At 38.5% G+C, this 24469-nt stretch overlaps 1 protein-coding gene across 1 annotated transcript; it reads right to left on the bottom strand.

Moving 5' to 3' along the window:
* Positions 1–615: 615 nt before the first annotated feature.
* Positions 616–11495, bottom strand: LOC117445212 (perilipin-3-like). Its single transcript, XM_034080709.2, has 8 exons — positions 11386–11495; positions 7909–7998; positions 7504–7699; positions 6398–6480; positions 5750–5981; positions 2943–3283; positions 1875–2093; positions 616–1454 (listed from the first exon to the last, which is right to left on the bottom strand). The coding sequence occupies exons 2-8, from the start codon at positions 7975–7977 to the stop codon at positions 1314–1316; spliced, it is 1281 nt and encodes a 426-aa protein (XP_033936600.1). The 5' UTR covers positions 7978–7998; positions 11386–11495; the 3' UTR covers positions 616–1313.
* Between the last annotated feature and the right edge of the window lie 12974 nt (positions 11496–24469).

Raw genomic sequence — 24469 nt, 5'->3', positions numbered from 1 at the left:
CACAGTAGAGCGCGCGGCCTCCTACCCTGCGCTAGCTCGCGACATTCGAAACAACGACCATGACGTCATCCTCGGCATCGATTCAACCTTCAGTCAGTGAGGCCAGCACAGCAAAGTCCACCAACATCAACACCCCAACAAAATAACATCTAAAAAAACCTCAGGAATAACACCTTTATTAATGTATTCAAACATGGCAACAACACTGTACTTTTTCACTCATTAGCTCAATCCAAAGTTCAGAGACAAGATACTGAAATAAAATATGCACATCTAAAAACAAATGATAAACCTATGAACTATACATCTTTTTGCAGAGTCAAGCTGTTATACTTGCTGAGAAAACAAAATACTAGAGCTAGTTATGAGCTATTATGAACTGATTTACTCATTATTCGGTAGCTTACACAAGCACTATGTACAATTGTTTTCATTTAATTGTCTGATCAGCCTCTTAAAATCAAGAAGTGTCTAAGGTTTACACAGGATATTGGGTTTATAATTAAATAACTAAAACATTAAATTAAACAAAGTCATCCTCAGCATCGATTCAACCTTCAGTCAGTGTGGCAAGCAAAGTCCACCACCCCCAACAAAAAACAACAACTCAAAAACTCAGGAATAACACCTTTATTAATGTATTCAGCCATGACATTACTGTAAGGTCATTATTATATGTCCAGCACTTTGGCTCGACCACAAATCGTTTTAAAAATGTGCTATATAAATAAAACTTGATTTGATTTGATGACACTGTAAAACTGTACCGTTTTAAAATGTTATTGACATGTAGCTGACATGTCAATAACATTTTAAAACGGTACAGTATTACTTTGACAGCTCATTAGCTGAATCTATCAAAGTGCAGACACAAAATACTGAAATAAAAACTGCAAATCCTTAAATAAATGAAAACACTATGAACACTACATCTTGTTAAAGCTGTGTTGAAAGACAATTTTCATTCGGATTATTCTTAAGGAATTGCTTTGACTTCTTTTAAGGCACTATAAAAGTCTTTCAAACAGCAGTATGAGAGGATACATACATTGATATGTAAAACACTATAATCTTATAGGAAACATAATGCACAAACTAGTTATTTTCAAAGGCCACAGGTCAGTGCTTTAGGTTATGATTGAATTCCATTAACTTTTATATCACACATTTAGTTTCACAGATACAGTAATTAGTGCATAATGTAGAAAGCATTGATGAATGAAAGGCCTTTTTTCATTAAAACAAGCATATTTATGTTTAAATGTTGCATCTCGTCTGTCATCAGCTTGATGAATACAACAAAATCTTGAAGTCTAGTCGTGTGGTTTGCTCGGCTCTATTGCCGCTGCTCCCGCTGCCCTCTCAGTGATCTGCGGAGCAAAAGGTCCCACCAGCCAGTTGAGTGGTGTGTTGTTCAGTAGATACTCCATGACACCATCCAGCGACTGTTTAACCTGGGAACAAGGACATACTAGTATCACTTTCAACAATATTACTAAACGATAATCTGATCAGAAACTCTACCTAAAAAGTAGCTTGTTGGCAGCAGGAAATACTGAGGTTTAATGTGTACACTAAATACAATATACTGTAAGCTTGACTGTCCTATGTTCAGTAATGCATATTAATCAGCAGACACCCCTGAGATTGGATGTTTGGTTATGTAAAGTATGCAGCAGTTTTCTGTTTAATTCTTGTTCAATAAGACTGTGGGTATTATTCCAGCACCAATTTAAAAGGTAATGGAAAGACCAACTGCGTGAAGTAATGGCAATGAAAAAAGGCAATAAAACTTCAAGCAAAAAACTATATTTAGCTTAGCTGATGAAGCAAAACTAAACACTGCGGTAAAGACAATGGGGAGCAATTAGTACTTGGTTCAGGTTGTGACGGGTCTGCTCCAGGAGGAGGGGTGTGATGGTGCTGGTGTTCCCTAGAGAGGCATGCAGTTCTTCAGCAGATCGCCGTGCGCTGGTCAGCTGGTCCTGGACCGCACCTGGCAGACCCTGAGCACTCGACACCACGCTGGAGCACGCTGACTTCAGCTGGTCGCTCAGACCCTGCACCATGGAGAGGACCCGCCATTCCAGCTGCTGTGAACGGAAAGGTAACACAAATGTTTGATCACGATAATTAGATTTTTGATTTATTTTATTTCCTGGGAAGGCAACCGGAGTTTATTGTAAATGTTTTACTTTGAACTAAACAGCATCTCTGTGAGTGCTATTAGAGTGTCAGACACCTCAGGCGGTTTCAGAAAAATGAAAGCCCAGGATTTGCCACAAGAAGCCTTCCTTAGGCCAAGGTAGTTTCCCCATCTTATCCCAATTCAGCTGACACAATGTGATATATTCAGGTTCCATCCTACCTTAAAGAGCTCATAGTACCCACCCACTAGGGTATTGCGTTCCCAGAATGCAGGGTTATTAGTGGTCCCTAGAGTCTTCATAAGTACAATGAGAGCCAGAGCCTTCAGCTATCAGGCTCCTCTTCTGTGGAACCAGCTCTCTGTTTAATAAAGCTTAAAGTTATGGCTGGCTCAGGCTTGCCTTCAACATAATCCTGGGTCTTACATTTAATTTGATTGTACTTCATTTTAAATGTATTTATTTAATTTGTATTTTACATTCACATTGCAATGTTGTCAATTGGATAGTCTATGTTGTAATTTTTATTATGTATTTATATTTTAATGTGAATCTTTGGGGGCATTACAATACAATATCAGCCTCTAAAATAAAAGTCGGACTTCCAAGACTCTTGCTCTGTTCTTATCACTGTTATGCTATAAGCTTTCTTTCATTTGTTAAAGTGGTACTCCAAGTCACTTTGGACTCTACATGCCATACAGTATGTGCGGCATACACACTCTAAATGCAATCAAATGCAAACATAATCCTGTTAGAAACCATTAAGACAACTCCCAAAGCTTTAGCCCTGACCTCAGCCTCATCTCTGGTCCCATCTAGCTCGGACTCGGTCTGTCCATCTCCAGCCTGCTTCTGCTTCCACTCGGTCCAGCGCTGCAGCAGCTGCTCGGAGGCTCCTCCTATCTGGTTACTGGCGGTACCCAGACCTGTGCGAGCAGTCTCTAGCAGGTCCAGAGTACTGGTAATCTGAGCCACTGTAGAATAGGTGGCATCCCTGGCATGTCGTGCCCGGCCCAGGGAGTGCTGCAGGGCTCGCTCCTGGACTTTGGCTGAGAGTTTCCCCAAGCGGACGAAGTAGCTGGGGGGGGTGGTTGACGCGGTCACCTCGCTGCCTGCAGGTTCAGCCACAGCAGCTGAAAAGGAAAGTATAAATCTCATATTCTCAAATGTGCCAATAAATGTTTAATATATAAATTAAGCATTACATATGTAGATGGGAGCACAAAGGTCTAATTATTGTTCTATATGTTTTTACATGGCTTTGTTGAATACTCCATTCTGATTGTTCAATTAGAGCATTTTCCGGTCTATTATTCCTCTATAGCAGACTGCTGCTATGAATAACAGACCAATGCTATGGATGGAGTACTAATCTCTGAAAACAGGGCAGCAATACTATCCTTTTTATTGAAAATAACTAATATGTCTCAAACTATTCATTTATTAAATAAGTAGCCCTGTAATAAGTGGGATAACTCTTGATCTATCCTTTGTCCTATATATTTAACTTTGTCTAGAGGCACTTCCTACTGTAAATGCTTTTAAAGGTATGCTACGATTAGCCCTTCATGAAACATGTAACTGTTTTACCTGATGCTATTGCTGATGTGATTATGCTTCTTGCCACTGCACAAATGGCCTTCTGTATTTATATTTGAATTGTATGTTTTTTTTGTTTAAATGCCCTTGTTTTATGTTGAAACTTGTTGTGTGCTGTGTTGGTCAGGACTCCCTGGAAGAAGAGATCTTGTATCTCAATGGGACATTCCTGGATAAATAAAGGATTAAAAAAGAAAATTAAAAAAATGAAGAAGTACACTAAAGAAACTCGCATGTACATTCTGTATAGGCGGTGGTGGTGATGGTTTGAGTGATGGATGGAGCAGTGCTTATTGGTGTATCTGTTACAAGATGGACTACTTGACTCTGTATGAGTTAAAACTGCTCACGAGCACAAAAATACTTGAAAGCTACCTCAGCCCCCCCAACCATCAGTCCGTGGAAGCTAAGGGAAATGCAAAGTCTGCCGGTGCCTCTGTTTAAAGCCACAGTGACCACTGAACAAATCCAAAATCCCCTGAGTACTGCCATCATAGGTACTTAGCTGCTCCCACTGATAACGGTAGCAATTGCATAATTGGTATATCCATAATCAGAGAAGAGTATGGCCTCTTGAGTATTCCTGCAATATTGGAGTATGGCAGGTTGTCATGATAACATGACATCACCGTAGCAGGTGTCAAAGCAGTGAGTGTTGGAAATTGAGAGTGCTTTATGGGCCAAGTTAACAGAGGGGAATTTCACTGGAATCCCTGCTTCCCTCTCTATGAATAGCCCAAACCATTTATGTGTTGAAATCAAATTACGGTGGTATATTTTAACACTTTAATCACGACCACATCACCATGTCTTGCCTTTACAGTGATGATTCATTTGGATAGTCTCATCTCAAATTGCTGTTAGATCTATTGCTCAGTGAAGCAAGGACACAGAGTTGGCTACTGACTCTCACAGTACATGACAAATATTGCAAATGCCATCATTCATGCATACTAATTATGGAATAAATTAAGCTAAAGTACACTGCAGTAATGCCTGACATAAAGCTTATCGTTCTTTAACTTTACATATCTAAATGTTTCTCTAGTAGAGACATTTAGATATGATCTCATATGCCAATGTGTAACTATATACAATTGTTTTGACTATTTATTCTTTGTTTGCAAGTGAAAATGTATGTATGTAGTGGCAATTTAAGGAAAGAAGGAATGTAATCACTTTTGTTTTCATGAAATACATTAAAAGGCTAATTGTTGGATCCAAATGTTAATAAAAGCCCGGACCCTACAATTATTTAAATGTGCTTGATTGACAGAAAGACGACTAAAAACTGTGATTTGTTAACATTAAAGTTTGTTTCCATCAAAGCATTATTGATGAAGCCCTGGAATGCATATCTTTATAGAAATTAAATCCTTACCGACTGTGTCTTGAAGCACTAAACCTTTCTATCGTTTTATTCACAATCGTCTGTGATAAAGAAAACTTGACAATTGTTGTCTCTCAAAATCGATGTCCTCTGGCCGGAAGAGAACTCTCTGCTCCATAGCTTCTCTTAATAACTGGACTTAAACTCCAACTGTACATTTTACATTTATATTCAATTTAATATTGAATAATCCATTTCTTGCACAATAATATCCTGCATTATATTTGTTACTGGAAAGTTGAATTTCAACATGTATATTTTCTACATCCACGTATATATATTTATTTATTTTAACTTTTTAATGCTATTTTATCTCTATTTCAGAAATATTTTGGACTGTTTATTTCTTGTGTCTTAAATTTGTCTTATGTACATTGCCTTGTTTTTTATGCTGCTGCAATGCAAACATGTCCCAAATTGGGATCAATAAAGAATCTATCTTTCCATCTATCTATGATTAATTAATTCCAACTCTAGCCTGGTTTCAGCTTCATTTGATCCAACAATCAAAACACACCCGTCTATACCTCAACATTAACCATGTGTTTAACACCTCCCCTGGTTATGCACTTATTACTGTATGCGTTCCACATTCAGAAGAGCTACTGACCCAGCTCGGTCTCAGTGAGGGGGAGGTTCTGCTCGACCCAGACCTCGGAGCGGCTCAGTGCCAGGCCCATCCCAGAGCTGACCATCTGGCCCATCCTGGTGCCCATGGCGGTCATGAGCCCTCCACTGATGGCTGCCCAGGTCATCCCCACCCCGCCCATCGCAGCCCCCAGCACGGCGTCTTTGGCCCCCGCCACCGACTGGTACACCAGACCTACTGTGTCCGACACCACCTGAGGAAGGAAGAGCCAATGATGAGTCATGCTTGGAGAGAAATGGAGGTTCTATTGTGTTTTATTCTAATAGCTCTTATATGAAATTCAGGGAGCAGTTAATGGAGGAGCGTTTTATTCCATTTTTACCATGGCTATATATATATATATACTGTATTTCAAGGAAAATAGTCAGTGGCTTAACCCATGGCTTTGTTATTTGTTAATAAAGTGTAACAGTATTTGTGCACCTATTGTGAAGTGTCAAATGTGTTGCTATGGTTACCTGTGTTATTCAACACGTGAATTTATCACACATGTTATAAAATGGGCTGTTATTCTGTGAAACGACTTACTATGATAGAGGTTATAATTAATTAATCCAAATACAGAATGTAGAGGGGTTTGTTGACTTCATTATTTATTTTCTGCCTGACCTTGTCTGCTGGCTGGTGAAGAATAGGCAGCTTCTCCTCCATCTTATCCAGTCCTTTCAGGGCATACTCGTTCACCGTGGCAACTGGAATAACAGAAATGTACTAAATGTTTTTCAACTAGAAATAAATCCTTGGCTAACCCGATCAGTCGGAAGCAATACCCAGAAACAGAAACAGGAAATATGTATCACGGGGGAAATTAGGTTTTGTAAAAGTTGCTCCATTTTAGAATGGTATAAAAGAAATAAGAAAGAAATAGAATAACAACATTCATATAAGAAAAGATCACTTAAAGGTGGGGTAGGTAAGTTTGAGAAACCGGCTCGAGATACACTTTTTGTTATATTCCATGGCATGCTCTTAACATCCCGATAGCAATGAATATCTTGCTTTGACAAAAAATCCACAACAAAATGTCATCTGTGGAAGCCGTGGCGCTGTAAAAAGCAAGACCAATCATTTGAGCCGGCCCAGCTAAAGTAACTGGATGGCCTACCTGCCTGTCAGCCTTCCATCTGTGCACAAACTTATCTCGTGCCCTCATTGGTCATGTGCGCGTTCGTGTGTGTTGGAGGAGGGGCTCTGTGAGGAAGTGGCAGATTTTTTCCGGCTGTGTATTTTCAAATTGTAGCGCACTCGAGCTGGTTTCTCCAAAATTACTTACCCCACCTTTAAAGTCTGGATGTGCAGTAAAATAAATAAATAAAATAAAATAAAGATATTTATATAGACTTAAAAAGGTTAAAGTAAGAATGTGAAATAAAAAGATACAAAACATGTAAAAATGTGTAGGCTACATTGTACTGCAATATACAACATCAATAGTACAATATATAAAGTGGTGCATTAGTATGAATGAGATATGAATGCTGAATTGCAAAGTTTTGGAAATTAAAACACCGATAAACAATCCTACATTTCTTTTCATAGTAGAAAACATTTCTTTTCTTTTTTAAATTCAGATTTAAAAAAAAAAATGGTTTAGTCCAATCGGACCGGACATTGGTTTCACACCTTTAATGTGCAACAGGCTTGCAATCCTCTTTCATAGTACGCCAACATTGCGACTATGTTACATCATATTTTGCAGAGAGACAAGAACTCACTCTGTGGTTCTATAATGTCCAGGAGGGGCTTAGAGCCAGTGGTGGCCACGGCCCCCAGGGTCCGGACCCCGCTCTCCGCTGCATCCATCACTCCCTTCAGCAAGGGCACGCTGTCCTTGGTGCTACTGTAGGCGCTGGACACCGCCCCGCACGCCGAGCTGACCAGAGGCAGATGGCTCACTCGGGAAACAATACTCTAGGTCAAAAAGAAACATTATTGAAGAGGCATATAAAAAAAGTTAAATACAACCCGTCTGTGTAAAGTTAAGATCTTTCAGGACAGAGTTTAAGTATTCTGTCGAGAATAATGATTGATTCCCCACAGTGGCTTATCGAGCGTCAAATGAGTTCATAATATGCCTGGGTTTCATAATATGTGTCATTTCGGGTCACAGTGCTCCTCACCTGCTGGTCTCCATTATCGGGTTCTGCTGCTGCAGCTCCACTCTCATTAGTCTTCCTGCTGTCTGCCATTGTGAAGGCTGGATACAATCTCTGACATAAAATATAAAGAGTCACACACAGAGATTCACCTCACACTGCCCGCATGATAAAATACAGCTCTGATATTTCTCTGCTCAAGAGGCTGATACACTTTCTTGAGAAGAATCGGTAATACTTTTAGAAATGGAATGGGTGTCCTGTCAGACGGTTTAAGGATAAATGGGCTGAAAGGCAACTCAAGCATGTTCAATTCATTTGTCAACACGATGATGCAATGAGGATGAAACTGCACCTAAAAAAGAAAATGCTGCAGCCGAGCAAAGCCGTTAACACTTCAAACTCTACACTATGTCAAAGTTTAAAGTCAAAATATGGATTACGATATATTTAGATTTTTTTGTATTGTTTATTTCCATACTTTGTGTTTGCTTTTCTTTTAAATAATATCATCTCGAAATAATTTAATGAAAGTGTTAAGATCTGAAGCTGATAAAACTTTTGAATTTGCTCATGAAAAGAAGGATACATGAGGCCAATGATTGGTATATCAAAGTGTCATGTACGGGATAGTTATACATGTCAACACACATATATTTTATATCTAGTGACATCCTCACTGAGTTTATGACTCGCTGTTCCACGAGTATCTTTGCATCATCGTCACAAAATATATTCCTTCCTTCAATTGTTCTTAAAACCTCAGCTTTTTAGTATGTGCACATAGTAAGAAACAATATTGGTTTCTCTGGGTGATGATTGAAACAAGATAAAAGGAGTATAGACAGAAATGTTGGCGCAGATACAGGTATTTGTCACATTTATGGCTCAGAGTCAAGAGAAAACTCATGAATAACTATGAACCAGCAGGGAACTAAAGCTGGAGATTGATTGTTCACAAGCTCACTTGACAGCATGCAGGCAAAATGCATCTCAATATCATTTACATCAAGGGAATGTTTTAAGGGAAATATTGAATGTTTTACAGTAAAACGTCGCTTTAAATCAAAAACCAAGCCATTACTCAAGTGAAAAATAGCTTTAAGTGAAAACTACCGTATTACATTAATACAATGAGTTATTGCCTTGAATAAAAACGATATCTTTCACTTGCTTGGGTCACAGAAAAGGGTAAAAAATCAATTGCTCATTCAGTGTCTTTTCTTCTTCATGTAAGGAGGAGAAATGAATAGCATAATCTCAGTTTCGCGCAGGACAGGTGAAGTGAGCGAATGTCTCCATAGGCTACACTGTGTGCAACGCAAGATTTCAATGTACAATATTTACATTATAGTTTATTCTGCCAAATGAGTCCAGAACACAAACAAAGTGTTTATCTCATGTTACAAGTAAAACAGTAAGTCAATGTATTCATTTAAGCGTATAATCATTGTTTCCCTTCCTTGCAACTATCTCCATGATCAATTTTTTTTTTCAAGAACATTGCCAATCACTCTCTGGTTCCTGCTTCTCCACCATGAGGATGTTCAGCTTTTACATTTTTTTTTTTAATAATACTGTTTACTGGATACATTTTGTAATGCTGCCAGAACAAAAGCAACTTGAAGACATCACTTAATGCCAGTAAAAACAAATTGATTTCTCATAATATTCTGACATGTTATAAACCTTATCAGGAAAACTGCAGATGAATCAACAACAACAACATGACAAAGCGATGCAAATGAGAAAAACTAAGAGGCATGAAAGCTGGTGCTCCCAACATGTGGACGGCATCTGTTTGAAATCTACCAGATGGCATGCAGGGAGACATAAGTGGAGTCCACCTGTAGTTTCTGAAACACTAATTGTTTACAATGGTTACCCTGATGTTAAGGGCAGAGTAATCAATCAAAGAAGGACATGACCTTTGTGATCGCACTGCTGGGAAAACAGGCAGCAGGTCTACACGTCCACATGGCGGTCTACACGTCCACATGGCGGACCAGACTCAACTCATATCCATACAACTACACAGAAGACAAACCGCTCCAACCATGGGTGATCTTTATAAGTCTGGCTGATAAAATATCTCCAGACTCTGTGCTTGCAAATTGCATTTTGTTGCAACAGCTTGGTTGAGCAACATGTTTTTTTTCTCAAACGCAGTTGGAGACATCTTCACTGATTTTATTACAAAGCAAATTCTGTCACTTTGTTCCCTGCTATCAATTGTGAGATGAACCCGAGATAATTTTTAGACACACGGTACATATTGTGAGGAAGGCAGTTATGTAATAAAAACTAGAGTTACTTTAGACTTTCGGAAATAATCATTGTCTGCCTGACAAGTGATTGCAGCAAAGATTTCATAAACAAGCCTTTTCCTATTGCGTTAGGACTGTTTGTAACATCCTCACACTGTTGAGACACATCATCTCCTTTCAGAGAAGGGAAGGCTGCTGCAATCCCTTTGGACATGTCAGATTATTATGTGACCTTTGATATTAATGGACAAGCTGGTATATCTCCAGGAAATGTTGAGACACTTGCCATACTGGAGAGAGCTGAAAAACAAAGAGGGATCAGTCAAAGTCAGTGGGTTAAAGAGGAAATCAGCCGTCCTTGATCCAAAGGACTACAGCTGTCGTTGATCTGACAGACTGAGAAAAAAAAAGAAGAGGAAAGAGCTAGTTTCTCAAAAATGTAATATTGATTTTAGAATTTTCACGAGTATCATAAGATCATTATATTTCCCAAAAGATTGCTGGAATTGTGTCGACCCAGATCAGTCAAATACATATAAATAATTTAGTCAGCACCCAGCTACGAAGTTAAGACTTTCCAAGAGGTCATAACATCAAAACAGGTTCAAGAAGCGAGATACAAGTATTTATTATTCTTGTGAAATATTGGAAAATCTTATATCTTCAGCTCCAAAGAAAACCATCAAATAAGTCATATTGAGTGCATATATTTTGTGTATGAGAAGATCATATCCAAACACTTAAAATGTCTCACGTGGTCACTGTCTTAGCAAGCACAACATTATTTTAAAGACATACACCTTAAAAGATAATGCTCTGTCTTGGCATTACATGGCAAATGTTCATTTCTCGAAGAAACATACTGTAACCGCAGCACTCTCATGTGACACAACTATTTAAATCCTGCTGATTTCTAACTCCTTCTGGCTGCCTTTGAACACAACAACGTTTCGTCCTAATGCTACAAATCAGCTGTCATTTCGTCCAGTTAATGGTTGATGAACTTTACCCCAGATGTGAAACTATGACTTGTTGCAGCGAACAACAGCCCTATTGTGAGCGGTTTATCCTTATTTATCACAATTTCGGGTCCAATGCAACCCTCCTCGACGCGGAGCAATGTAAGTATGGAGGTAGCTTCCCTTAATGTGAAAGTGAGGTTAAGTTACGAGTTAGCTTAGCATACGTGTTTATGAAGTTGATTAAAAAAGAAAACAGAGCTGTTCAAACTGACCTCACTGGTTGTTGCTCCTCTGTCCTGGTTTGACCTGCAGGATAATGTTGGTCAACGCACCGGTGGTCCAGCCCACAACCAGGCCCTGTTCCTCCTTCTGTTTTCCGGAATGCAGCGCAGGAAGGCGGAGAGGGGGATTGTCTTAAAACACTTTAAACCAATTAAATCACAGCACGGAAGTTACACACACAGCTGGCACATCTGGTAGAATAGATGTGAATACACTGACATCAAAAGCTACATTTATGCACAATTAACAAGCCAGAAGTTGCAACTTTAATGTCTTTGCTTTCTCTTTAACTCAGCTAACTTTTGTTGCCTTACTTATGGTGGAATATAACTAAGTGCATTTACTCTGTACTTTTTAGTATAGTGTTGGGGAAACTTATACTTTACTTGAGTATTTCCATGTTATGCTACTTTATACTTCCACTCATTTCAAAGGGAAATATCGTAATTTATTTAGTTACTATGTACTTTTTACATAAATACAACAAGACTACTATTAATATACTCAGCAGTACACAAAGTATCCTACATTTGACCACAATGTCAACGTAGAGCATTATAAACTCTAATATGCATTTTCTAATAATAAAAACAGAATAATAACACTTTGAGATTATGCACAATAAGTATTTTACTTTTGATTATTGAGTACACTAAGCTGATAGGACTTATGTACTTTTACTTAAGTAAGATTTCTACTTTAATACTTGTTATACTTATTCAATATTTATTTGTAATTAAGTATTCTTAAAGTGTGGTATTATAACTTTTACTTAAGGATCTGGGTACTTTTTCCACCTCTCCTTAATGGCCCCTATTTCCCAAGATATACTCTTATTGTTTAATGTCTGTTCTCTTGCAAATTCAATCCTTGTGTGATAAGTGATACGTTGCAATACATTTATTGTTTGCACTACTTCTTCCATCACTGGTTTTGGAAACTTAATGATGTGGCACTTCATGGTGCCACGGTGTTTAAAGTCCACATCTATTATACAGGTTAACAATTAATTAAGAAAATAAATCTCTGCACAAGGTCCACTTATTGACCATTTTTAGGGGCTTTCCGCCACACCTTGTAAACATCTATTGGATTAGTATCAGTTATCAGGGAGATGTTTATGCTCCTGTGATAACAGGCGGTTGTATATGGATGATACTCATAAGTTGACCTTTTGATCAGTTTTCTTTCATACTTGTTTTGAAGTTCAGTACCTTCAAGCTTTACTTTTCCTTTTGTGTCTTAAGGTAAGGTTAAAGCTTGAACCTTTTCTATTTAGCCTACCAGCAGCAATCCCCTAACACATGTTTAACTTTGGACTTTAATGCAGTTGTAAGCAGCTATAAGGATTTATTTTGTAACCATACAATTATAACTGCTCCTGTGAATCATCCTTAACTTGTGCCTAAAAAGTTAATGGATAATTGAAATCATAATAAGAATGATGTCTTTATGTTTTATGTGGATATCAAACACGACATATTGTATTTATTATACCTATTAATCAAATGTATTATATGAGTTATATTAAATGATCATGGTTATGATTGAATATTTGTCATTCTTTCTTTTTTACTCTTCAGGCAATTGTGATCCCCATCCACAAATGAAAGCCATAAGATGCAACAAGAAAGAAAGCTCCAGAAGAAACTCAGTAAGTGGACTTTGAGTTAAGAACGTTTGTTAAATCTCCAACTGATTATAAACTATGTTGATAGTTGTTGAGGAAACTTCTGTGTAGCAATGCGGGGGAGTCACCGACTCAGGAAAGAGACAAGGTAGAGCAGAGCTTTGATGTCAAACCACTGATTATTTATTTGGAGTTTCGGCCGGAGCATTCACATCACGGTCTGACTGCACGGGAGAGTTGCCACTTATGTTACTGTTTATACAGTAGTTATGGAAGCTCTTTATGAAAGGTTGTTGACACATGAATTAAGTGTCCTTATATTTGATTACTCCTACGTAATATTGTGTTAAACGCTTTCATTATGTGCAAAGAAATCAACGGTTAGTACTTATCACTATTGATTCACTTGTGAAGTGCATTATACTGTGTATAAAGCCAGATGGCTGGGATCCAGGCTGCCATGTTATCTGCAATTGACTTAGTAAACCCTGAGAGGGCAGTCTTTACCCATAGAGTCAACTTGGACCTGATGTCTGTAGCCTCACCCACTGAGCTAGACTCATGCACATCTACATCCTTAAGATGTTTTCACTGCAGATATACTAAAACTCCACAGCAGAGATGATATATTGTATTACATATTCAAGAATACATTTTTAAAAATCTTCAGAAAATATGAGGCCTGGGTTTTAAAGGAGTGCAGACTGCATTAATCGACATAGGCTAAGATCTTATTTTCACATCTTCACGTGGCATTTATACATTATATAAACATACTGTGTATTTTATTATTGTAACACAGATACTTCCCCTGGTGGATACTGTGTATCATCACGACTCAAACTCCATTATCTCTCCCTTTTTTATTTAGAACATTATTATTCAAGTCATTACAGTTTCCATTATGTGTCCCTTTGTGTCTTCCTAAATGCCTGCACCAATTTCAAGAGAAAGGTAACAGATTACTTTGAATGTTGCTATCTGAAATTCATTGTTGAAGCTTTGTTTTTGCCATGTTTAAAATCCAGACTGGTTTATGTCTTGCAACACCAGACTGAGGTCGTGAGACTAAATGGGTCAGAGTGGGAGAAAATAGCATAATGTGGGAAACATGGGTGTGTTGTCTTGACCACAGCTGTGTGGCTCCTTTCCCTCATATTGTTTGATTTGTTTATGAATGACCAAGCAATTCAACCGCTGTATTTTACGCCTTTAACTAAAACACACACAAAAATCCAGCCATACCAGTGCCAACACATTCTCCTGTAAAAGAGTTGGCAACATCTTCCCCGGAGGCTCTCATCTGTTCCCGCTTAACTCTTAACTCTGCTTCACTGGATCAGTTGATTGAGGCCAACATTGTTCTGGATATTGAGTAATTAAAGATTAGTAGATAACAGGAAAATATTCCATCCCTTAGAGTAAAGTGATCACTCCACTCTCCCCCTCTTTGTCTGCTTACCCTGCCTGAAGACGTCTTTCACGATAACTGCAATACATTGGCAATTTAACCTGATTTTCATGGATGTGAAAGCAGAACCCACCAATCTTATTTATATGGATTCATTTTTTAAGATATTGTGTGCCTTTTTCACATTAAATAGAGTTGTCATCCTTTAGATTATTTGGTCGTGATAGAAAAGAAAGACACAGAGTGCGGTACACATAGCAACAAATAGCATCAATAGACCATTAAAGTGAGCAAATGCATTACCTTAGGTTTGACAACATATACTTCCATTACAGTAGCCATTAGAATTGATCAAATTACCCAAAATAAAACCAACACCTTATTAAAAACCACAACAAACATTAAGTGGATCAATATAACAATTTTTAAGATGTTAAAATCCCATGGGCATCTTTGAGTTGTTTTTCATCGAAGAATAATTGTTTTAATAAGATATCCATCATCATCAAAAGGCACTTTAGAAAGCAAAGAGGCCTGTGCTAAGCTATGAAAGGGGCAGAATAATTGCTCTGTAATAATCCATTTGGTTTGTTTCATGTTTAATATCACATCACCAGTCTCAGGTGTACTGTGGAGACATCACAAGCATTTATTTGGCTCCACGTTCCTTTCCCCTCCTGTTTCACCTCCTGCTCTTCATTATCAGCGGCTTGGAAACCGTAGAAATTAGCTTCAATCCATTATTAGCTGACCCGATCTGCTTGGTTTCATCTGCGCTACACCATTGATAGGAATCTTATATCCAACATCCTGCAACAAATTTCCGGAGGCTTGCAACATAAGGTATCAGTAACATACAACACAGCTACAAATCATCTGCAGGTTGGAACTTGATATGGACCTCTGCCCTTACTATATTCTGCTCAATAACATATTAATAAGGCATGACCAATGCTCGGGAAATGCACCGGTTGTAAGAGATCTACTCCATCATGTTGAAATAATGAAGAGACAGCAGGTTGACCTTGAGTCAAATACTGGTATGCACATTATTCATTTTTAGCATTCTTTCCAATAGGATGCATTTATGAGAATATCATGATCTGAAGCTGCCTTCAGGCTCGTTTGAAGAAACAGTTCAAAGACACCGACATCTTAGGATATGTTATTTGTTTTGCTGAAGAGTTATGTGAGAGGATTGATAGCACTGTCACATGGGTAGCCTACAGACAGTAAATATGTTACTGCAGCTAATCGCAGTTAGCTCAGTTTAGCTTAGCATAAAGACTAGAAACAGAGTTGCTGAAGAGTTAGCGTTAGATAATTGATAACATTCTCACTCATGAACAGTACATATGTAGCTGGAGCTAATTGCTAGCTTAGTTTAGCAAAAAGACTTGAAATGGGGAAACAGCTAGCCTGGCACTTTGTAAAACTGTAAAAAAATCCACTCATCAGAGCTTCTAAAGCAGGGATGGGCAAATGGTGGCCCGCGGGCCGCATGCGGCCCCCACCTCCTCTTTTTGCGGCCCTCAGATTAATTTATAAACAACGTAATTAATAAACTTTTTTTTTTTTTTTAAATATTATTATTTTTTACTTGTAGTACTGATACCGTCCACTAGACTCCTAGTTACGTCGCGAGCTGCGTAAATGATTTCAAATACCGCGAAATAATCTGTGTCGCATTTGTGTGTATTGTGTCTGTTTCCCGGGGAAACCCTCACAAGAAACACCGGCTGTTGTTATGCCTGCTGTGACGTTAAGTTGCCTCTTGTAATTATGCCGAAGCTTCAAAGCTGTATTTATCTTCTGAATTTGCTGAAACAAGTTTAATATTCTGAAAGCCAAGACTTTGTTTAATTGAAATCAGATGAAAACAAACTGTCACGAACCCTGCCGTGTTATCTATGATTACTACGCTTACATTCATCATGTCAGCGGAGGGAGGGGGGGGGCGCTGAGGAACAGCAGAGTGCGGGCTGACGGGTGTGTGGACCCTCCCCTCATTGTGGAGTAAGGGGAAAGCAGAGACTGGCTACAAGTGTCTGAGGTTCAAGTTAGACGACTAATGTCTGGGGTAGTGTTCATGACTTCATGTTTGTGTCATATAATGGTTCATCTCAATACTCACACATTTTCCGTGCTTTCCAATAGTTTAAAATAGTTGTATTCCACTGTTTAATAACCCGTTCAATACAAACATAGTGAGCTTATTAGAGGATGTTCCCATTTTTTGGGGATGTTCCCTTTGATTGGAAAATGTCAATGAAGATGTCAGACTTAGTATATTTGTTAATAAATACCGTACTTGTCGGACTATAAAGCGCACCTGCATATAAGCCGCAGCAGCTAAATTGTCCGTCTGTCTTGTAGTGTTAATTTCGTTGACTAAAACTATGACGAAATATGTTCGTCAACGACCTTTTTTTCCATGACGAAAACGAGACGATGACGAGACGGCACCGACAATAACTGTAACGAAATCATCATGCAATATCGTTGACGAAAAGTGACGACACGAAAATGTAGTTTACTAAATAAAAACTATGACAAAATCTCTCTTTACTTTCGTTGACGAAAAATGAGGAGACGAAATATTATCAAAGATAACGTTACATCTCTGATAGTCAGTTTTTCTCCCAGCAGTTACATTTCCGGTGCTGCGGCAGAGCAGCAGTTGTTTCTGTGCTGCGCGCGGCGGTACTTTTGAATTACACCGGGCAGCGGCACAATACGAACTGTCATGAAGACTCGGGTCTAACTTGTGGTCTAACTCATGGTCTGACTCATGGTCTAACTAACCTTATTCAACAGAAAATAAAATGGCACCAACAGGGCTTGGGAGCAGTGGTCGCGTTAACCGAATACCCCCCCCGTCAGCGCGAGTGAGTGATACATTGTGCACTCGACGGGTAATAATGGATTATGACGGAAATGTTACGATCCTGTCAAAATGACTGACAACGAACAAGTCTAAAGCCACCACTGCTTGTTAGAAAGAAACAATGTGATATTTGGGCCCATTTTCGCTACAATGAGAAGGAGAGAAAAAGCGAATGCATTGTTTCATCAGAAGGGAAGCAATGTGGCCATAACACAGCTGGTACAAACACCACACACCTGACCAGATACTCTCTGCAAAGCTGCTTTCTTAATCATTCAACCTGTGTTTTTCATCAAATAAGGACAAGATAATCTTATTTATTTATATACTAAATGACAAATTATTGGTTTTGACTAGTTTGACTGAAATGTTCTTTAATCTGATGACTAAAAAAGACTCAACAGTTTTCATTGACAAAAAGTAGACTAAAATAATTAGTTTTCTTTGACTATAATAAGACTAAAATGCTCAGACTTTTAGTCGACTAAAACTTAACTAAATAAAAACAGGATGAAGGTGACTAAATATGACTAAAACTAAAAAGGAAATTTAACACAGGACTAAGACTAAAACTAAATTAAAAAATAGCTGACGAAATTAACACTACTGTCTTGCTCTCGTTCTGTCTCTCGGTTCCACTTTTACTTTGGCGCGCTACCTGTCTCACTCTTTTCCGGCCTCCAGCTTTTCCCGCTGGAGCCCGGCGCTTAAAGGTGGCGGGCGCGGACCGGTCATAGAGCCCATAGAGTTAGAGGTGGTTAATTTTACCTGTAAAACCCATAGATTTAGGAGGTCCCCTAGTGGCCATTAGCTGTGCAAAAAAAATGGGGGGAAAAGTCGCGGCTTATAGTCCGAAAAGTACGGTACTTACAACACATGGAATTTGTGTGTGTGTGTTCCAAGTGAATCTGCGGCCCCCTGGTGACCAGTACATCAATGATGTGGCCCCCACCACCATCCAAGTTGCCCATCCCTGTTCTAAAGCATCCTTAAAAACACATTAAATGTCGTTTACTGTTATGGACATGTGCCAGACTATCACTTGACCGTTAGCAGTTGCCAGCCAACCAGTGGAGACTCAGGAAGTTGCTGGTCATGCCTAGGAAATAATCTGGCACATATAGGACCCTGAAAAACATTTATTAGTTGTACACTTTTTCTACTGGTATAACATGTTGATTAGTGAGCTTTATAGGTGCTGGTTGGTAGATTGTATTACCTTGCGAGCTGTTTACCACAGTTTGAAGTGTTTATGGTAAGTTAAGCTAACTGCTGGCACAGCTAAATGAGAATATAGAAGACTGATATTTATGTTCTCATAAAACCCTAGGCAAGGAAGCCTACATACAGCAGGCCTGAATCAAGTAATGATTCTATTTTTTGCTTTTACTCGATGGCTTGATAAAAGAAAGACAGGAAAGGGGAAGAGAGCGGGGTCGACATGCGGGTCAGTGGCTCCAAATGGTTTGCAACGGGGTCACCGCAAGGTCATATTCATCATTGGTATAGTATTTTCCTCAATAAATATCTATTGTTTTCCTTGTACACAACCTTGCATTTAAAGTCTTATAGTTTAACTGGCCAACCTCAAAAGCAAAACACCCAAGCTTCACTAATTGTGTGCATAAGTATGACAATTGAACATTGCCAGAAACGATGGAACCCAAAATGAAAGCTCATAAAAGTCGTTAACTTAATGCAGTAAACTTTCTGCTAGAATAACGATCTTTAATCTTTCCAGTTTTAAGTGCTCTGCGAGGGAAACTTAACCAGCTACAGACGGTTTATGACTGTTTTGCTTTCGGCTTAAAGGATATTGGGAAAATGATTTGTGTGGAACCTCTAGCAGACCTTTAAAAACGCATAATCTAAAAGATATGTGGCCACTGTCAGTGCACATGGGAAATATGCCAGGTCACTGCATGCAACATACGAAATGAAAAGCAACAAATAACAGAGCTGAGTGTCTCGCCATGGCCAACAGGTAGTGTCAGCTTTCTTCAACAGAGAATCATTTTTCTCACTGATTTTTAGGACTAAATTCCATCTTTTTTTTAAACACCCTTTTTCTATTTCTCTTACCTCACCCCAGAGCGATGACAACGGGTCACTGCCACAGTGGTGGTGGAGATGAAACATGGAAAGAGCCGACTGGCCCTGAAATATTTATGATTCTTTAGTGTTTTGATTGTATGAGTTTTGACAGCGGAGGTACATTACTGTGACCCTATCCCCAAACAAAAGGCCTGATGCGTAGCTATCTGTTGTGACTTGGACGGGTGAGTCAAAGTGCATGCTGTTTCACCGTACATTGAGTCCCCAAGCGTTGCCTGTTTTCTCCTCTCTGTGTATAACATATATCTATATCTATCTATTTTCAAGACTTGATTCTCTTTCTTGTGCTATTTGATCCTTTTCCACTATTTTCTCCAATATGATCTCTTCAGAGCAAAGTGTACTGGCCTTCTCTCCTCTCTCTGCCTTCTCTCCTCACTCCATCTCCCATCCCATTTCCTCTACCCTGTCATCTCTGCACCACATTCATAATGACAGATTGACGACTGCCTCTGCAGTGCCGCTCAGTTATAATAAAGACCACTAGATTGGTCCAAACTAATTAATAACAAGCTGGTTAGGTCTATACATTATTACATATTTTAGTTATAAAATGTTATAAGCGATCAGACATTTAAAGGTCCCCTATTGTACTGTTTTTCATCAATATATTATAGGTCTCAGATATATACAAAACATGTCTCTGATTGGCTCCAAACACCAAACAGATCATTGCAGCATTACCCATAATCCCCTCTGTTTCAGCCCTGTTTCAAAAGTGCTGATTCTCTGTCTGTTACTTTAGATGAAAATAAGGAGCCCCTCCCCACGCCCCTCTGAGAGATATCTGGTTAAAAAGAACACAATGGTGCTCTAGGAGGAGATTCAGGTGATAAGGTGGGGGGGGGGGGGGTGGTACCTTGGTTGCTGATTGGCTAATGGTTACACAAGCCAAAAACTCGTTATGACATCATAAAGTGGCCAAAATCTGATCAGCTCATTTTCAGACAGGTTTTTATAGAAATGGATCAGAACAAAAAGAGAGAGAATCTTTTTTCTTGAAACTTTCAGAATCTCTTTACATAGAGGGGACACATGTTGATGTAGAAAAAACATGAACAAGTGGATTTTGCACAATAGATTAACTTTTAATGTATTTAAAAATAATTATTAACATGTCATCTTTTGACTGAGTGCATTTCCACAGACTAACAAGTAACGTTAAAAAATAACAGTGACATTTGGAATAAGTTAGATCAACACAAGTAAATATAACTGATTTGACTTGTTTCACAGAGGAGATAAACACAAATCCATTCTTTCTGGTAGCCAATGTTCTCTCCTTTAAATCCAAACAAAGCTTTGTGATCCAAACTGTTTTATTTTACTGTTTAATATCATGCTGAGAGAAAGGATAATCCAACATCGAGCTCACTGCATTGTTCTGTATGAATACTGGAGCAGATCCAACAGTCCGGACTGTCAACATCAAAGTAATTTTCCCTTTCTGTTTGATACAGATTCTCTCTGTAAATGCTGCGCTGGCATTGTTAGTGGTGATTGTATTTCTGCAGGTTTTTGTGAACTTTTTCAAACACTGCCTATTCCTCGTCGTAATCAACATTCCAAATTAAAGCTTTAAAATAGACAAACTCTAATGATCTGTAAAATGTTTAACATTCGATTCAAACTTTATACCTTTTGTCCTTGCATTGATAGCAGTGGTGGACTATAAACATACATTTAATATACAGATGTACTTCCATTTTATGTTTATCAATACATTTTATTTCTACACAAATACATTCAAGCTGCAAATCTTGCACTTTGTATACTACTTTTTACACATATTTAAAGCTTTAGGTACTAGTCACCTTAGAGATGAATTAATGCAAACTATAAAATCAACTTATAAATGATGGTATATTAGTAAGTCACCATGGAAATATAGAATTGGCCGAATCAATACAGCTATAATTATATCATCATCATACATGATCTTTTAAAATGTGCGGTTCTTTGTCTACTTTTTCTTTTGGTACTCTAAGTATAATCTGCTTCTAATATTTTACTTTTCCCTCTGTAAGATGGAGGACTTTTACTTGTAAGAAAGTATTTTAATGCAGTGGTATTGTATACTTTTACTTTTTCCACAACTGGTTAAAAGACACTTTCATTTCATTTCAAACCTTTATTTAATCAGATTGGTCCCATTGAGATCATAGATCACTTTTTCAAGGGAGACCTGCAGCATATAGGTTCCACATGAAACAATAAAGGACATTATACATTATATTTACAGGATACATAGTTATAGACATTTACAAGTGCCCATTGTATCAGCAAGCATTTCATTTAGCCTAGCTTTAAAAACATGCAGAGGAATGAGATTGCTCAGTTTGAATTCTTGCTGAAGATTGTTCCAAGCAAGTGGAGCTGCGCACATAAAAGCTGTCTTACCTAAGACAGTCCTTGCTCTTGGCACATCTAACAAGACTACATCATGTGATCTCAGACAATAGCTGCTTGCAACTCTCTGTGTTATCAGAGAGCAGATATAATACGGGAGTTTACCCAACAACGCTTTATAGATAAACGTGTACCAATGACTGAGCCTCCGTACAGAGAGTGATGGTAAACCTGCCTTGGTATACAGTGTACAGTGATGTGTAAGCGCTTTACAATTTGTGACAAATCTCAGAGCACTGTGATACGCTGCATCCAATTTGCTCAGGTAATTGGCAGGTGCATTCATATACAACAAATCACCATAGTCCAGCACAGGTCAAAAGGTCACAGAGCCTTTTCCTGGCCTCAAGCGAGAAGCAGGACTTGTTTCTGAAAAAGAAACCTAGCCTAACCCTCAGTTTTTTAAGCAGGTTATTGACATGAAGTTTAAAAGAGAGACAATCATCAAGCCAGATACCAAGGTATTTGTAACGGGCAACAACTTCAAGTTTTGTTCCTTGCGTAGTTACAATATCTAAAACAGGCTCTGGTGTCTTTTTTACTTTTGAAAAGAGAATTACCTTAGTTTTATCAACATTTAAAAGAAGCTTAAGCTCAGAGAGCTGAGTCTGAATAGTGATAAAAACAGCCTGTAATTTAACAACAGCCTCTTTAATGGAGGGACCTGCACAATACATCACAGTATCATCCGCATAAAAATGTAAAGTAGCTTCATCCACATTATCACCTACGCTGTTAATATATATGGAGAATAAAAGTGGTCCTAAAACAGAACCTTGTGGTACACCATTAGAAATGTTTAACCACTCAGAAGACAGTCCATCAAAATGAACACATTGGGACCTTTCAGAGAGGTAGTTCACAAACCACCCCACTGCAAAGCTGGATATGCCAATACTGAGTAGCCTCTGCTTTAAGATGTGATGATCAACGGTGTCAAACGCTTTGGAAAGGTCAATAAACAGAGCTGCACAACTCTGCTTATTATCTAAAATACTAGTAATGTCATTTACCACTTTCATTCTGGCAGTGATGGTGCTGTGTTTCTTTCTGAATCCTGACTGATGTTTAGACAGGATGTCATTTATAGATAAAAACTCCTTTACACAAGTCGGTCGAGCACCTTAGCCAGAACTGACAATTTAGAGATTGGCCTATAGTTATTTAAAATAGTTGCCTCCCCTCCTTTCAGTAAAGGCAAGACATAAGCAGACTTCCATACTTTTGGAATTGCATTTGTGCTGAGGGAGAGGTTAAAAAGAGAAGTAAGAGGTGGAGCAATAAAATCTGCAGCTATCTTTAAAAAGAAAGGTTCTAAGTTGTCCGGGCCAGCCGGTTTCCTAGGATCTAACTTGGATAATGCTTCATGAACAATACCAACAGTTAAAGGAGTACAACTGAAAGGGTTTTCCAGACCACATTGTTCAGAGTCAAGAATTGGAGCGTTCACAGAAGCAGAAGTACAGTCAGTGACAGAATCAAACAGAGAGCCACAAGACACAACATGCTCATTAAAGCAATTGAGCATAGTAGCCCTGTCTGATATAGTGCCAGATGCTGTGGTGAGGCACGGAGGCAGCTCATTTGGGATATCACCAGTGGAAATCGATTTTATGGCTTTCCAACATTTCCTAGGATTATTCAGGTTTTCTGTGGTAACCGACACATAGTACTTTGATTTAGCACTTTTTATTTGAGATGTGAAGCTATTTCTTAGTTGCCTAAAACGTAGCCATTCTACCTCTGAGCCTGATTTCCTAGCCTTAGCCCAAGCATTATTTCTCTCATGAAGTAGACTGGACAGCTTAGCAGAAAACCAGGGATTGTTTCGTCCCTTCACTCTAAATGTATGCAGAGGTGCATGTCTATCTATAAATATATATATATACTTGACTGTGTTCCATATTTTTGACAAGTCATTTCAAATTGATTTATTCACTGCATCAAATATTTTATAGGTTTTTTTTTTTTATAAGTGAATCTGTCATAGTCTTAAATCTATATATCTGAAACCACTTATTTAATGGCTGAGCTCCATTGGCAAAGTTGAGTCGTCAGTGGCTGCTGAGCCTGTGAAGTGTCTGTCTCTGGTCACATGAATCCTGCATGCAGTGAGTCTTTGTTCGCAGTTTGGTGAACCATGTGATCTCTCTGGTGGGATTGAAAATGGTCACAGCTAAGGCATCTTTATTTTGAAGTCATATTTCTGCTCAAGTGGAACTTTGCAGACAAAAGCTCCTGCTGTGAAGCGTTCATCTAACTTTGTCATCCGCTTAACAGTCCTTAATACTAAGACACAGACACACTCCTCTCCTGCTTTCTGAGCTGCAGGCGACTGTGCTGCTAATTTTTCCACATGTTGTAAAAAGACTAAAAGCCCATTATCTATAAATGATTGACGCTTTTAGTTTTCCAATGGCAGCTTTTTTTAATATCAATCACAGGTCTTCTGCTGCCTGCCTGCTCTGACACAGAGTGGAATGAAAGGAAACGGTTGAACAAAAACAACATTTTTTTATTTATTTAATGTCAGCACACTTTGACAGTAGCATGGCATGGCGTAAGGTCTTTTGTTGAACAAGGCTCAAAGTTTCTGTGTCCTGAATCATTTATATGCAAAGT

The sequence above is a fragment of the Pseudochaenichthys georgianus genome, chromosome 4 (genome assembly GCF_902827115.2).
Source record: "Pseudochaenichthys georgianus chromosome 4, fPseGeo1.2, whole genome shotgun sequence".
Classification (NCBI taxonomy): Eukaryota; Metazoa; Chordata; class Actinopteri; order Perciformes; family Channichthyidae; genus Pseudochaenichthys; species Pseudochaenichthys georgianus.
The sequence above is the reverse complement of the archived record's forward strand: the minus strand, read 5'-3'. Positions and strand labels throughout refer to the sequence as shown.